At 46.0% G+C, this 14,859-nt stretch overlaps 1 protein-coding gene across 5 annotated transcripts in view; it reads left to right on the top strand.

Annotated features, from left to right (window-relative positions):
- The first annotated feature begins 12,834 nt into the window (after positions 1–12,834).
- Positions 12,835–14,859, top strand: part of Hexim2 (HEXIM P-TEFb complex subunit 2) — a 37,822-nt gene continuing 35,797 nt past the window's right edge. For 2 of the 5 annotated variants that reach the window (XM_041635749.1, XM_041635748.1), the window contains exons 1-2: positions 12,835–12,967; positions 13,582–13,682. In XM_041635749.1, coding sequence (XP_041491683.1) covers positions 13,620–13,682 — 63 coding nt within the window. In that variant the 5' untranslated portion in view covers positions 12,835–12,967; positions 13,582–13,619. Of the gene's footprint in view, positions 12,968–13,578; positions 13,683–14,859 lie in introns of all 5 variants that reach the window. The other 3 variants (XM_041635750.1, XM_041635752.1, XM_041635753.1) reach the window with 3 other exon arrangements.

Genomic DNA, 14,859 nt, shown 5'->3' on the forward strand with positions numbered 1-14,859 from the left:
GAAACAGGAGGATGGGAAGTTCAGAGTCATTTCCTGCCCATACCAAGTTCTAGGCCAGCCTGAGCTGGCCATGTGAGACCCTGTCTCAAAATAATAAAAGGGGGAGGGGACAGGACATAGCTAAATTGGTAAACTGATTGCCATAAAGCTTAAGAACCTGAGTTTGTTCCCTGAACCCACATAAAAAAGTCAGGTGTGGCCGGGCGGTGGTGGCGCACGCCTTTGATCCCAGCACTTGGGAGGCAGAGGCAGGCGGATCTCTGTGAGTTCGAGACCAGCCTGGTCTACAAGAGCTAGTTCCAGGACAGGCTCCAAAACCACAGAGAAACCCTGTCTCGAAAAACCAAAAAAAAAAAAAAAAAAAAAAAAAAAAAGTCAGGTGTGGGGGCCTGCACTTATCAATTCTAACACTGGGGAAGGAGGCTGATCCTTGGGGCTTGTGACAACTAGTTAGTTTAGTATAATGTAAGTCCCAGGTCCCAGTCAAAGACTTTCCCCTGAGGAAATGGAGAAGGAGCCTGGCCATAAGGACACATGCCTATAATCCCAGCACTCAGGAGGCAGAGGCAGATGGATCTCTTTGAGTTAAAGACCTATATTGTCTATATAGTGAATTTTCCAAGACAGTTAAGGCTATCAAAAAAAAAAAAAAAAGACAGACAGCTCCTGAGGAAAAATGGCTGACGGTATCCTCTGACCTCATGAACATAAAGAACATACACAAAGTAAACAAGGTGGACAATGATTGCGAAATAAACTGTCTTCTAGCCCCCACACGCCTATGTGCGCCTGCCACAGCCTCCGCACGCGTATGTGCGCCTGCTACAACCTCCGCACGTGTATGTGCGCCTGCCACAGCCTCCACACGTGTATGTGCGCCTGCCACAGCCTCCACACGTGTATGTGCGCCTGCCACAGCCTCCACACGTGTATGTGCGCCTGTTACAGATATACAGCCACACAATCATATATACAAGACTGTCATTAAGAAATTTCAGAAATGATAGGTAGCCAGGTGGTGGTGGTGCATGCCTTTAATGCCAGCACTCAGGAGGCAGAGGCAGAGGCGAGGCAGGTGGATCTCTGTGAGTTCGAGGACAGCCTGGTATACAGAGTAAGTTCCAGGACAGCCAAGGCTTCATAGAGAAACTGTTTCAAAAAACAAACAAACAAACAAAAAAAACAGAGAGAGAGGGGGGGGGGGGGAGGATAGGTAATAGGTAAAATGGTTTGGAGGTTAAAAGCACTTGTGGCTCTTGCAGAAGTCCCATTCTCAACACATGGTGGCTCACAGCTATCCATGATTCCAGTTCCAGGGGACTGATCCCTTCTTCTGACATCGTGGACCCAGGCATGCACACATGTGGTACACACACATACATACAGGCAAAACACTCAAATCTTTTTAAAAAGTGCTATACAAAAGCAAGATACTTCCACTGGGTGTGGTGATGAACACCTGTAGTCCCAGCATTTGGGGTGTGGAAGCAGGCAAACAGAAATTAAAGGTCATCCTTGGTTACACAGCATCAGCCTGGATTATAGGAACCCTGTCTCCAAAACACACTAAAACAAAACGTAAGATAGGCATGATTGTTATTGGCTCTACCAAGCACAGTTGCATATTTGATCAGTGTTTTACTTTTCACTTCACCAAGAATAAAAATACCTTGCTTGGGGAAAATATGAATAAACATACTTTAACGCCAGGTGCAATTTGCATACCTAGAGTCCCAACATTTGGGAAACAGAAGAGTTTGAAGCCAGCCTGAGCTGCTGCATGGTTCTGTGATGTAGATCAATGACAGGGCAGTTAAGAGTACTTGACTAGCACACACGAAACATGAAACAGTCCATACTTTCCCTAATGACGTCAAAGTTAGAGAAATTGCTGGGGGTGAAGCTCAGTGGTAGAGTATTTGCCCAGCTTCAACAAAGACTCTGGATTTAATCTGCAGGTTTGGGGACACAGGAGACAGAGAAACAAAAAGACTCCAAAGAATCTAAAAACAAAAACAAAAAACCCCACAACCTAACAGTGTACCTTCAAGGGGTCAACATTCCGGCACAAGGGGAAGAGGAATCACAATGCCCCCTCAAGCTCAGAAGCTGACAGCTGATGGCTTCTAGACGAGGAAGATTTGTTATTTTTGTTTGTTTGTTTAAGGATGTGGCCCCTAGCAGGTTCTCCATGCTAGGATAGCCTCACACTCACAAATATATAGGAAGCACAAACTAGAATCAGTGGAATACAAAAAGTAAGTAAATAAATAATTGGGAGGTGGTGTGGGTAATCTGGGAGGATTTAAGAGGGAGACTAATCAAATTACAACATTGAATGCATAAATGAAATAAAAATATTATCTTTTAAAAAATTTTATCAGCCAGGCAGTGGTGGCACACGCTTTTAATCCCAGCACTCAGAAGGCAGAGGCAGGCGGATCTCTGTGAGTTCGAGGCTAGCCTGGTCTATAAGAGCTAGTTCCAGGATAGGCTCCAAAGCCACAGAGAAACCCTGTCTAGAAAATAAAATAAAAAAAATAAATTTTATCAAAGGATGGATATATGAAACCAAACATTAATCCCAGCATTCAGTACTCCAGAGGCAGAGGGAGGAAGATGTCTGTGAGTTCAAGACCACCCACCCTGCTCTACATAGTAAAATCTTGTGTTTAAAACCAAAATCAAGACCAGGCAGCAGAGGCAGAGAGATCTCTGTGAGTTTAAAGTCAGCCTGGTCTACAAAGTGAGTTTTAGGATAGTCAGGGCTACATAGAGAAACCCTGTCTCAAAAAACAAACAAAAACCAAAACAGAACTTTAGGCAATTCTAAACGCCTACATATGTTGCCCTAGTCTACTTACATGCCTCATGTTTGACAAATACAATGTGATAAAAACTAGCTATAACTGATAAAGTACTTATACGGAGGTCCTAAAGTACACTTGAATTTGTAGATTTTTGTTACTATTGTGAGATGCGGTCTCACTCTACCCCAGGCTAGCCTCAAAACCATGACAATCCTGCCTTAGTCTTCTGAATGCTGAGGTTATTACAAGCATGGGCCAGCATACTTGGCACTGTTTTCTTGAAGGGAGTTAACTTTGCACATTTGTACACCATAATTGCAATAAAAGTACCATATTACTCTCACACAAAATATAAATAAATGATATATAAAGAAATAAAAAGTAAATTTATTTTTAAAGATTTATTTTATGTGTATGTGTGCCTGCACTATGTAAGTGCACTGCATGCATGTCTGGTGTCCAGAGACCAGAAGAGAGCATCAGAACTCCTGATTACATACAGGTGTTTGGTTGTGTGCGGGCATGCGGGTGCTGGGAACCAAACCCAGGTCCTCAGCAAGAATAGCAAGTTCCAGTAAGCACTCAGCCACCTCTCTGGGCCTTGTATTTGTGTATGTGTAGGCATGCTACACCATGTAAGTGAAGGTTAGAAGACAACTTGCAGATACCAGGTGTCCCCTCATTCTACCATGTAAATCCTGAGGATCCACCTTAGGTCATCAGGCTTGGTAGTAGCCACGTTAGTGAACGCCACTGAGCTATCTCACTGGACCCTAGTATTTACATTTACTTTTGAGAGGCTTGCTATATATAGGCCAAATTTGCAACACCCTTGCCTTAGACTCCTGAACTCTGTCTGGGATAAGAGGTTCGTACCACCACACTCGGAAATATTTTCAAATTTAATCCTATTAACGAAGTAATTTTTTGAGAGGACCTTGCTATGTAACTTTTGCTGGCCTGAACAACTCACTATGTAGCCCAAACTATGTCTGACCTTGCAGTGATTCCCCTGCCTTTGTCTGAGATTACAGGCATGCACCACCACACGCAGCTGTTTGTTAATTTATTTTACTGTGACCGGTCTCATCATGTTGTCTGGGCTGGTCTCAATTCCTAGGTTCCAGCCATCTCCTACCTCAGCCTCCTCAGTCTAAGTAGCCTGGTTCACATCTGGCTCAGAAAAGCTTTTTTTTTTTTTTTTTTTTTTTTTTTTTTTTTTTTTTTTTGAGACAAGAGCTTCTCTGTGTGGCTCTGGCTATCCTGAAACTCAGAGATCAGAGACTGCTTGCCTCTACCTGGGGTGCTGGGATCAAAGGGATGCATCATTACCATTCTTTTTTTCCTTTCCTTCCTTCCTTCCTTCCTTCCTTCCTTTCTTTCTTTCGAGACAGGATCTCACTGTAGCCCTGGCTGTCCTGAAACTCCTGGAACTCACCGAAATCCACCTGTCTCTGCCTCCTGAGTGCTGGGATTAAAGGCATGCACCACTATACCCAGCACCTTTGGGTTCTTTTTTTTTTTAATATTTATTTATTTATTATGTATACAATATTCTGTCTGTGTGTACGTCTGCAGGTCAGAAGAGGGCACCAGACCTTATTATGGATGGTTGTGAGCCACCATGTGGTTGCTGGGAATTGAACTCAGGACCTTTGGAAGAACAGGCGATGCTCTTAACCACCGAGCCATCTCTCCAGCCCCACCTTTGGGTTCTTATTGAAGAAACAAAGACTGTTTTGGACAGATTGGTAACTTAGCTCTTATAAACCTCCTAAGAGCTGGGGACTTAGTTCAGCCTGTAGAACACACAGGTGTCCTTGGGTTCAGTCTCTAGCATCTCTCCAGCAACCTACAAAAAGAAGGTGGTGGGGCTGGAGAGATGGCTCAGTGGTTAAGAGCATTGCCCGCTCTTCCAAAGGTTCTGAGTTCAATTCCTAGCAACCACATGGTGGCTCACAACCATCTGTAATGAGGTCTGGTGCCCTCTTGTGGCCTGAAGACATACACACAGACAGAATATTGTATACATAATAAATAAATATTTAAAAAAAAAAAGAAAAAAAAAAGAAGGTGGTGTCAACCTTGAATTTCAGTGTTTGGAATTGTAAGTGGAGGCACAGTCTGGAGTTCAAGGTCATTCTCAATTATCTACTGAGTTTGAAGCCAATCTGGTCTACACTAGGCTCTGTCCCAGAAAAACAAAACTACTTAAGTAAACTTTTCCTGAGTTTTACTTATAAAGATGAGATTCAATTATGAAAAATTACCCCACATGGACAGTAACTCTAGCTCTTTAACAAACCTTTACATGTCAACAAAACTCAAAAAGCTGAGCTGCTACAGGAAGCTGATACTAAGTCTTGAAAAATCTAGTGTGATTTGTCCAATTCCCAAAAGCAGTGCCAATGGCTTTAATTTTGTTTTCTTTTTCTTTTTGGAAGAGTCCTCCCTGTACTGAACAAGAACAAGATGGTGCATACTATTAATTCTGGTAGGCAGGTGGATAGCTCTAAGTTCCAGGCCAACCTGGTCTACCAGCAAGCACCAGGACAGCCAGAGCTGCACAGAGACCGTTTCCATACAACAAAAGTGAACAGTCTCACTGTGACATGAGCTGTCCTACTACTTGCTGTGTGCCTCAGGCTGGCACTGAACTCTCAGCAATCCTCATGCTTCAGCCTTCCAAGTGTTGGGAGTACAAACTACACCTCCCTTAAACAGTTTTTTCAATAGCAAAAATTCAGAGTTTGGGAAGATAATTCAGTGGGTAAAGTGGGCAAAGTGACTGATCCTCAAACACGAGGGCTCCCCAGAGCCAGGGAACTTTGGTTTCAGTGAGCGGCTGTCTCAAAAGATAAGGTGGGAAGCAAGAGAGAAAGACACCTGACCTCTAAGCACACCTGGACACACAGGCACACACCACACACATACACAAATAAAAACTCAGAAGGGAATTCTAAGGTCCCATCTGAAGTTATATATACAGATGTATATATTTATCTAGTTCTGCTGTGACAGGATGTCACTATGTAGCCACAGCTGGCCTTGAACTCCTCTGACCATCTTGCCTCATGTTTACCCAATGCTAGAATTACAGCTGTTTGACACCACACCTAGCCCCTATCCTTTTTTAAAAAAGACTTTCTTTTAAATTTATTTATTATATATACAGTGTTTTGCCTACATGTTTGCCTGCACACCAGAAGAAGGCACCAGATCTCAATACAGATGGTTGTGAACCACCTGTGGTTGCTGGGTTTTGAACTCAGGACCTCTGGAAGAACAGCTAGTGCTCTTAATCTCTGAGCCATCTCTCCAGCCCCTCTCCCCCTGCTTTTTGTTCTGAGACAGGGTCTTACCTTGTAGCTTTGACTAGCTTGGAACCCAATATGTAGATTAAGTTGGCCTTGAATTCTCAGATATGCTTGCATCTGACTCTCAAGTGATAGGATTAAAGGCTGCTCCACTAAGCCCATCTCTATTTTTGAAAATTTAATTTGCATGAATGTTTTATGCACCATGTGTATGTCTGGTATCTGAGGAGGCCAAAAGTGTGATGGATCACCTGGAACTGGTCACACACAGTTATGAACCACCATGTGGGTGCTAGGAACTGAACCTGGGTCCTCTGCAAGAGTAGAAAGTGTTCTTAAGCACTAAGTCATCTCTCCAGCACATACAAACTGATACTGGTCTGCAGTGAACAAGGACTACATTCCTAAATCCCAGTCACTTGGAAGAGGCAAGCATATCAATGCCAGACAGGAACACATAGTGAGACCACGGATGGCACATGGCAGAGATAGGTGGATCTCTCTGAGTTTGAGGCCAGCCTGGTTTACATAGTGAATTCCAGGACAGCCAGAGCTACACAGTAAAACCTTGTCTTGTAAAAACAAGACAAAATAAAGGCAAAACCAAACCAATGAAACAAAAAACTCTCCTACAATGAAGTGAGATATAAGAATTTTGGAGTACTTCATATAAAATATGAGGGAAATGACCAGCATCTCCCCTAATGAACAGAACTTGATCTAGCCTCTAGAAGGCTACGGCAGAAAATTAATGGAGTTCTGAAGCCTACTTTACTATGTTATTATTTTTGATCATGTGCATATGTGTGTCTATGTGTAGGGGTGTGAACATGAGTACATGTGCATATGAGTGTCTGTGTGTAGGGTGTGCGAACATGAGTACATGTGCATATGTGTGTCTGTGTGTAGGGTGTGCAAACATGAGTACAAGAGTGGAGGCGGAATGACAAGCAGTTGTAAGGCACCTTGATATTGGTGCTGGGAATTGAACTTGGGCCCCCTAAGAGAGCACGCTCTTCACTACTGAGACCAGCTTTCCGGCCTCTGGAGGCTACTTTAAACATGTAATTCTGTATATCTGGATAATGGTGTTAACTTTGGGACTGAAAGGAACGTCTTCCTTGTAGTTCTTAATAAATGTACACTTAGCCTAATAACATTCAAAAATCTGAAAACACACACACCAAAAACAAAAAAACAAAAACCAAACACCTGGTGGTACACATCTAACTCCAGAACTCTAAGAGCTAAGACCAGAAATTGAGTTCAGCTTTGACTACATATTAAGTTCATGGCCAGCCTGGTCTACACATTGAATTCCAGGACAACCAGGGCTATGCAGAGAGACCCTGTCTCAAAAAAAAAAAAAAAATTGTTTGGATGGAAGGATGGATCAGCATATTGCTAACTGGGAGTGATTTGGAAATTTGGAGAAGCGTTTCCATCTCTGCCTAAGAATCCTACTTATAGTGTGACTGGTCTCCAGCAGTGGGCCAGTCAAGTAAATAGAAATAATATAAAATGTCAAGTACCTTATAGTACCAACTGCTTTGGTGCCATAAGACACTGACCCTACTCAGTTTCCTTAGATGGCCTCTTTTGTGTATGCACTGGTAAGGTAGGTCTTATATATACACTAATAATTGTATTGGTGGTACTAGTTACTAGTGTAACTAGCCAAGTACACTCAGGTTTGCCTGGTCAGCAAACACCAGGGATCCTGCCTCTCTGCCTCCCTAACATCCCCTGTGCCAATAGGGTTTCTTCTGTGTAGCCATGGCTGTTTTAGAACTTGATTTGTAGACTAGGCTAACCTCAAACTCAAGAGATTGGCCTGCCTCTGCCTCCCAAGTGCTAGGATCAAGAAAATGCACCATCACACCTGGCATCTCACACATTTGTTGAGTGTTTGTGTGCATGAATGTATGGATGTATGTGAACCACAGGCAAGCCTGGTGTCCATGGCGGTCAGAGAAGGACCCTGGTACTGGAACCGTAGTCCACTAGGAGCAGAGCAGTAAGTGCTTTTTGTTTTGTTTTTCAAGACAAGGTTTCTCTGTGTAGTTTTATAGCCTGTCCTGGAGCTCACTCTGTAGACCAGGCTGGCTTCAAACTCAGAGATTTGCCTCCAGAGTGCTGGGTTTAAAGGCATGTGCCACCACCACCCTGCGTAAGTGCTCTTAACTACTGAGCATTGTTCAGGCCCCTAGCAATTTCTTTTGACTTGGGTTCTAGGGACTGAACTCAGGTCTTCATGCTTGCACACTTTAAAGCCAGAGCTGTCTCTCTCTCCTACTGTTTTTTTTTTTTTTAAGATAGGGTCTCACTGTAGCTCAGACTGGTGTCCAATATGACAATCCACCTACCTCAGCCTCCTTAGTATAAGGATTACAGGCATGAACCAACACACCCAGCTATTCCCAACTGTTTAAAATCAAGGAATGGAAAAGCTCATGTGTCATCCTTAAGTACTGCTAAAGCTTCATCTTTCAGTGAGTAACACATTTCTGCACCTGGGCTAGTACTGCCATTTAGTAGCATCCAAAGTTTAACAAGACTGCTTCACAATGGAGGATGAATCATAGGAGTCTAGGGTCCTCCTCCAATAAATTCTTGACAAAAGGATCACAAAGATAACCTGAACCCTCCTTTAAGCTCCTATGACTCTTTAACTCAACAGCTACCAAGTTAATATCATCTTTCTTCTTTCCCTAACTCATCCCCCAATCCCTCTCCACTCCTGAGCACACTAAGCAAGCTCTCTTCTGCTGAACTACATCCCCATTTTTTTTGGGTGGGGGGGTGAGTTCAAGACAGGGTATCTCTATGTAACAGCCTGGGCTGTCCTGGAACTAGCTCTGTAGACCAGGCTGTCCTCGAACTCAGAGATCCGTCTGCCTTTGCCTTCTGAGTGCTGGGATTAAAGACCTGCGCCGCCACCACCTGGCTTCATTTTCTTCTCTCTTTTTTTTTTGGGGGGGGGCAGTATTACTCTATAGCCAAGGCTAGCTTCCAATTGTGGGTAATTCTCCTGCCTCTGCCTTCCAACTGCTGGGATTAGCATGTGCCACCATACCAGGCTCTTCATCTTTTCTTCATCAGGGTGAAGTGAACAAAGGAAACGACAGGATGAACAGTGCACTGATGGTTCACTGAGAAATAGTTACACCAGCTTATTTAACTATTTGGCTGACATCTGTAACCCTAGGCTATGGAAAGTGGGCTGCTATGAATTTAAGGCCACTGAAGTCTATGGAGTTCTAGGTCAGCCTGGACTACAGAGCAAGGCCAAATCTAAAAAAAAAAAAAAAATGTAGCTCACAATTTGAATTAAAAACTCTCATAGGGGCTGGGGTTAAAACTCAGCTGGTGGGGGCTGGAGAGATAGCTCAGAGGTTAAGAGCATTGCCTGCTCTTCCAAAGGTCCTGAGTTCAATTCCCAGCAACCACATGGTGGCTCACAACCATCTGTAATGAGGTCTGGTGCCCTCTTCTGGCCTTCAGGTGTACACACAGACAGAACATTGTATACATAATAAATAAATAAATATTTAAAAAAAAAAAAAAAAAAAAAAAAACTCAGCTGGTGGTATGCTGCCTCGAGTGCACACAGCTCTGGGTTCAATCCCCAATAGCACAGAAATGGTACATGATGGTATGCTTCAGCACTCAGGAAATACAGGCAAGACCAGGAGCTCAAGGGTCATTTTTGACACACAGAGATCAAAGCCACAAGAGCTATAGGAGACCCTGTCTTAAATTAATTAATTAATCTTAGTCACCACTGAATGCAGTAGTATACACCTGAGAACACCTGAGGGGCTCAAGCAGATAGCTCCATCGCAACTTGTGCTAAATAGAGAAACCCGGTCTCAAAAAGGCAAGCAAGCAACAATAACAAACCCTAACTACCCGTTAGGAGGCTTGCAAGATGGCTTGTTGTGTAAAGTCACCTGCTGCCAAGCCTGGCAGCAGGAGTTTTGACTCTGGGAACCCAGGTGATGGAAGAACTGACTCTCACCAATTCTGACCTCCACATGTGTGCATGTACACAAAGAAAGTAAATAAATAATATTGGGTGTGGTGGTACATGCCCACAATCCAAGAACTTAGGAAGTGGAGGAAGGAAGTTCACGGCCAGCTTAAATTACACAAGGAGTTCAGGGTCAGTCTGGGCTAACTGAAACCATTTCAAAAGTACAAGGGGAAAAACAAGCTGGTATAGTAGCTCACACCTGTACTTCCAGCACTCTAGTGGTTGAAGCAGGAGGATTACCCTGATTTTGAGTCCAGCCTGGGCTAGAAGACATCTCAAAAAACCAAAAGAACCCTAGTTAATGCTGACCTGGTAGTTTTTTGTTTGTATGGCAGGTTTTTTTTTTTTTTGTTTTTGTTTTTTTGTTTTTTGTTTTTTGAGACAGGGTTTCTCTGTAGCTTTGGTGCCTGTCCTGGAACTAGCTCTTGTAGACCAGGCTGGCCTCGAACTCACAGAGATCCGCCTGCCTCTGCCTCCCAAGTGCTGGGTTTAAAGGCGTGCGCCACCACCGCCCGGCTTGTATGGCAGTTTTAAGATTTTTTTTCAAAGCATCTGGGGGATGCAGGGCGAAATTGATTATAACTGTGAAGTCATCACATAAGACTATTGTATTTTCAAATGAGTCTGTGCAGCCCTGGCTGGCCTGGAACTCTCTATGTAGACCAGGCTGGCCTCAAATCCATAAGAGATCCACCACACCCAGCCAGAAAGCCCTTTTTTATTCATACAAGGCGCAGGCATTCAACCCTGAGGAAACTTTCATGGGTCCTACTGTTAAAGCAAAGGGCCTAGGAATTTGACGTCTATAACTGGCAGTAAAATTCATTCCGCGGTCCCCACAGATACCAATGGCTAACCACCTACTCCAGCGCCTCCCTGGACACAGTGTGAAGTGACAGTAGTTACAAGGCTGTCTTTTGAAGGTGTAGCCTGGAAACCTCTAGGAAACAAGATGTTTGGTCTGCAATTCAGTAAGTGAACATCACATCAAATGCCAGCCTTTTAAATGCCGGCACGGCTCTAATTTTAAATTGTAAGTTTATTCGTTCAAAGAATGTCTCCCCTATATCCCATATGCCACATACATGAAGTACATCAAAACTGCCATTTCTACTTAAGTACTTTCTACATCTCCAGAAGATATGGCTGTAGGAATAAAGGAACACTGGCGCTGAAAACTCTTTCGTTCGTGGAACGAGACTTCACACTGGACACTGTGTAGGCTTACAAGGAGCACATTGAAATCAGTTTGCCTTTCCCCTGCAGCACAGCCATTTCGCCCCTAAGTTACGGCTCGGATTTCAAAACGCAAACAGATGTTTTTGAAGCATCCGAAATGGGCCACTCCATTGCTATTACTGGGCCGTGGTGACTCTGAAATTATTTTCTGTTCCAACCCTGCAAAGGGCAGAACCCCATCCCTTTGTCGTAAAATTTTGGAAGTGGGGCAGCCCACTTTAGAAGTTTCCAAAAGTGGCTGGTGACGTTCGAGGTCAGGCCATTGGGGGAGTCGGGGCTCGATGGGAGAAATCCTGAGGGCAAGAGAGCTCAGAGATTTCCAAGCACTGAGGTCGAGCTTTCCACGCGCCCGGGTCTAGCTGGTCCCAGGGGATTTTGTGGTTGCTATAGCAGTTAGAGGGCTGTTGCTTTTCGCAGCCCCGAGAGGTGGGATGGACTTTGGTGTATGGGGGTGGGGAGAGGTGGGTGCAATCCGGCTGGGCGCCCTCCGAGCCTCCAGCTGACCAGCACCGCGGAGGGCATGAGGCCAGAGTTGCAACCTCGGCCCATCCCCGCGAGCCAGAGTCTCCAACTGGCGTCGCGCCCACCTCGTCCTTCAGATTGGGGGTCCAGCTACGCCGGGCCTCGCCGCCATACCCAGAAATGAATGGGGGTGGGGAGAGGCCTTGGCAGAGCTTGGCCTCAGGATCCGCGTCCCGGAGGAAGCACAGCAAAGGGGAAGCCGTCTTACTGGCCTCTCCTCTGTTGGGATCACGGGAAATACGCGGTGATTACCCCAAAACCCCGCTCTCGAAGGCGAGGCTCCGGGGCTGCCGGGACGGTTTGAGGACTGGGCTCGGCCGGGGAGACACCAACCTTCCCCTCCCCGGCCCCCGACCCAACTCCCCGCCGTCTCCCGGCACCGCCACTTCAGGCAGCCCACTCGGCCCGGCCTCTCCCCGCGCCCGGACCACCCCCCATGGGGTGCTCTCACTGCGCAGCGAGTCCCTCCGCTGCCTCCTCCCAGCCCAAAATGGCGGCGGCGGCCACCGAGCTGCTCGTCGCCTTCCTCAAGGCTACGGATCACTCCGCGCGCAAGCCCCGCCCCTCCCGGCCGGATCTAGTTTTCTTCCTGGTAAAGACTAACGCCATCAATGAACTCTTTAATTGGGTTCTGTCAAGGCGGGTCCAGTTGTGCTTCCGCACAGCTCGTTGTTGACAAAAGTGAGGAGATTGGCAGGCAAGCGACCCAATCAAAGAAGAGATCGGTGAGCGCGGGACGTCCACGCAAAAGCAGATAGGTTTTGGCGTTCCTGGGTATGGTTGTTGACGTAAGGGAGCTTGAAGGTATCCTGGGCAGCTTTCCTAGCGTGGAAGAACTACAACCCCCAGCAGTCATTGCGCTGCCAGGCTGTCCTCCCCCCCCCCCCCCATCTCCCCCCATCTTAGTGCCTGAGCGGCTTGGCCAGAGCTGCTGCTACTGCAGCAAGAGGTAGGGCTGAGGCGTTGAGAATTTCATGGACAGGCGGTCGCACAGAAAGACACACAGAAGTAGTGGTGTACACTAAGCCCTTGACAGCAAATAGGTCAGTCCCACCTTTGCTAAAACCTCCCTTCCATGACTTTTTCCCCTCCTCCAAGAAACCCATTTTTTACCCCCATTTGATTTTTCCTTCAGCTGCATGTAGTATGATGACTTCTTTCCCCCCATTTCCCCGTCCCTTGAGGCAAGAGGGTAGCCATCAGACCCTGTGAACGCAAAGACTTAGACTGTAGGTTCTGCCCAGGTCCCAGCCTGGAGAGGTTGAGGGCGGTCAAGACAGGGGCTTCCAGGAGTCACAGATCCCCCCCCCCCCCCCCCCCCCAGCTTCCCCAAGCAGTTTCCTTCCTACCTCCCTGTCCAGGGGACAAAACTTAGGCCTACCTTCCTAACTGCCAGCCTGGTCTTCACTTGCTAGGAGAGTAGAGGCCTGGGGCCTACAGAACAGGACTGGAAAGATGGTCTCTCGGTCCCATTTGGCCCTGGCTGACCAGAGGTCTGAAAACTAGGGTATGGGAGCAGCTTTCGGAGCCTTCATTTGAAAGTGAAGGCAAGCAGCTCTGGGGCCACAAAATGGCTGCTGCTGCTGCTGAGGCAGACAGGGCCTGACCAACCAGATTCTGCCTGAGGACTTAGGTTTCTGTTGTTGTTCACAAGCAGGTAACACTAGTGCAACGCATCTGCTGAGACAGGAGAAGATGGCCACTCTGAACCATAACAACTGCAATTCAGAGTCACCAGCAGCCCTGGAGGAGGCGAAGGTAAGTACCCACCCCTCCCGGCCACCTGAAAACCCTGAATGTGGGCTCAAACACCTGAAATCCTTTTTTTTTTTAATTTAATTTTATTTTTTTTATTGTTGTTGTTGTTTCAAATGTGCTGGCAGATTTAGAAAACCAGTGTCTTGTTTTGTTTTTGTTTGTGATGGGGGAAGGGGGTCTTTCTATGAGTCCCCAGCTGGCCTTGAACTTGCAACCAGGGTCTTGTTTCAGCCTTACAGGTGCTAAAATTACAGCTTGAATCACCACACCCAGCTAGAAAGCCAGCATTGTCAGTGAGGCTTGTACTGTGCTCTGGGAAGTAGGCCAGACTGTGACTCAGTGGTATCTCACGGATTCCTAAAAACCCTTCAAGGGAGGAATTATTTCCAGTTGACAGAAGCTAAAGTTCTGAGAGCTGCGATACCTTTTCCGGAATCACGCAGCCTACAAACAACAAAATCCCACTTTAAACACAGAAGACCTTGCCTCTCACTTAATGACTAGGAACTTCAAGGTCAAATAACTTGGTTGGATATTTGCACTCCCCCCCCCCCAAGAACCAAGAATGAAACAGGAAAAGAATTTTGATCTAAAAAAAACAAAGCAAAGCCGGGCGGTGGTGGCGCACGCCTTTAATCCCAGCACTCGGGAGGCAGAGGCAGGCGGATCTCTGTGAGTTCGAGACCAGCCTGGTCTACAAGAGCTAGTTCCAGGACAGGCTCCAAAACCACAGAGAAACCCTGACTCGAAAAACCAAAAAAAAAATACATAAATAAAAAAAATAAAAATAAAAAAAGCCAAAAACGGGGTGTGGGGGGGGGACTCAGAAGAGAGAAAGATCCTGAAGCTCCCAGTAAATGAAACCTATGGGCTGAACAGGAACCCCTAGTGCCCCAGCTCATGCTGGCTCTCATTGGCCCCCATCTTGGCCCATTCTCTCATTACCAACACTTCCAAAATATCAAAAAGGCAAGACCCAGAGAATTGTTGTGGACTTCGCGGTGCTGGGCTTGAACCCAGGGCCTCCCAATGCTAGAAAAGCGTTTTATGAGGCAGAGGCAGGCGGATCTCTGTTCTCTGTGAGTTCGAGACCAGCCTGGTCTACAAGAGCTAGTCCCAGGACAGGCTCCAAAACCACAGAGAAACCCTGTCTCGAAAAACCAAAAAAAAAAAAAAA

This window comes from Microtus oregoni, unplaced genomic scaffold (genome assembly GCF_018167655.1).
Source record: "Microtus oregoni isolate MIOR12 unplaced genomic scaffold, Mior012 000048F_ref0000485, whole genome shotgun sequence".
NCBI lineage: Eukaryota > Metazoa > Chordata > Mammalia > Rodentia > Cricetidae > Microtus > Microtus oregoni.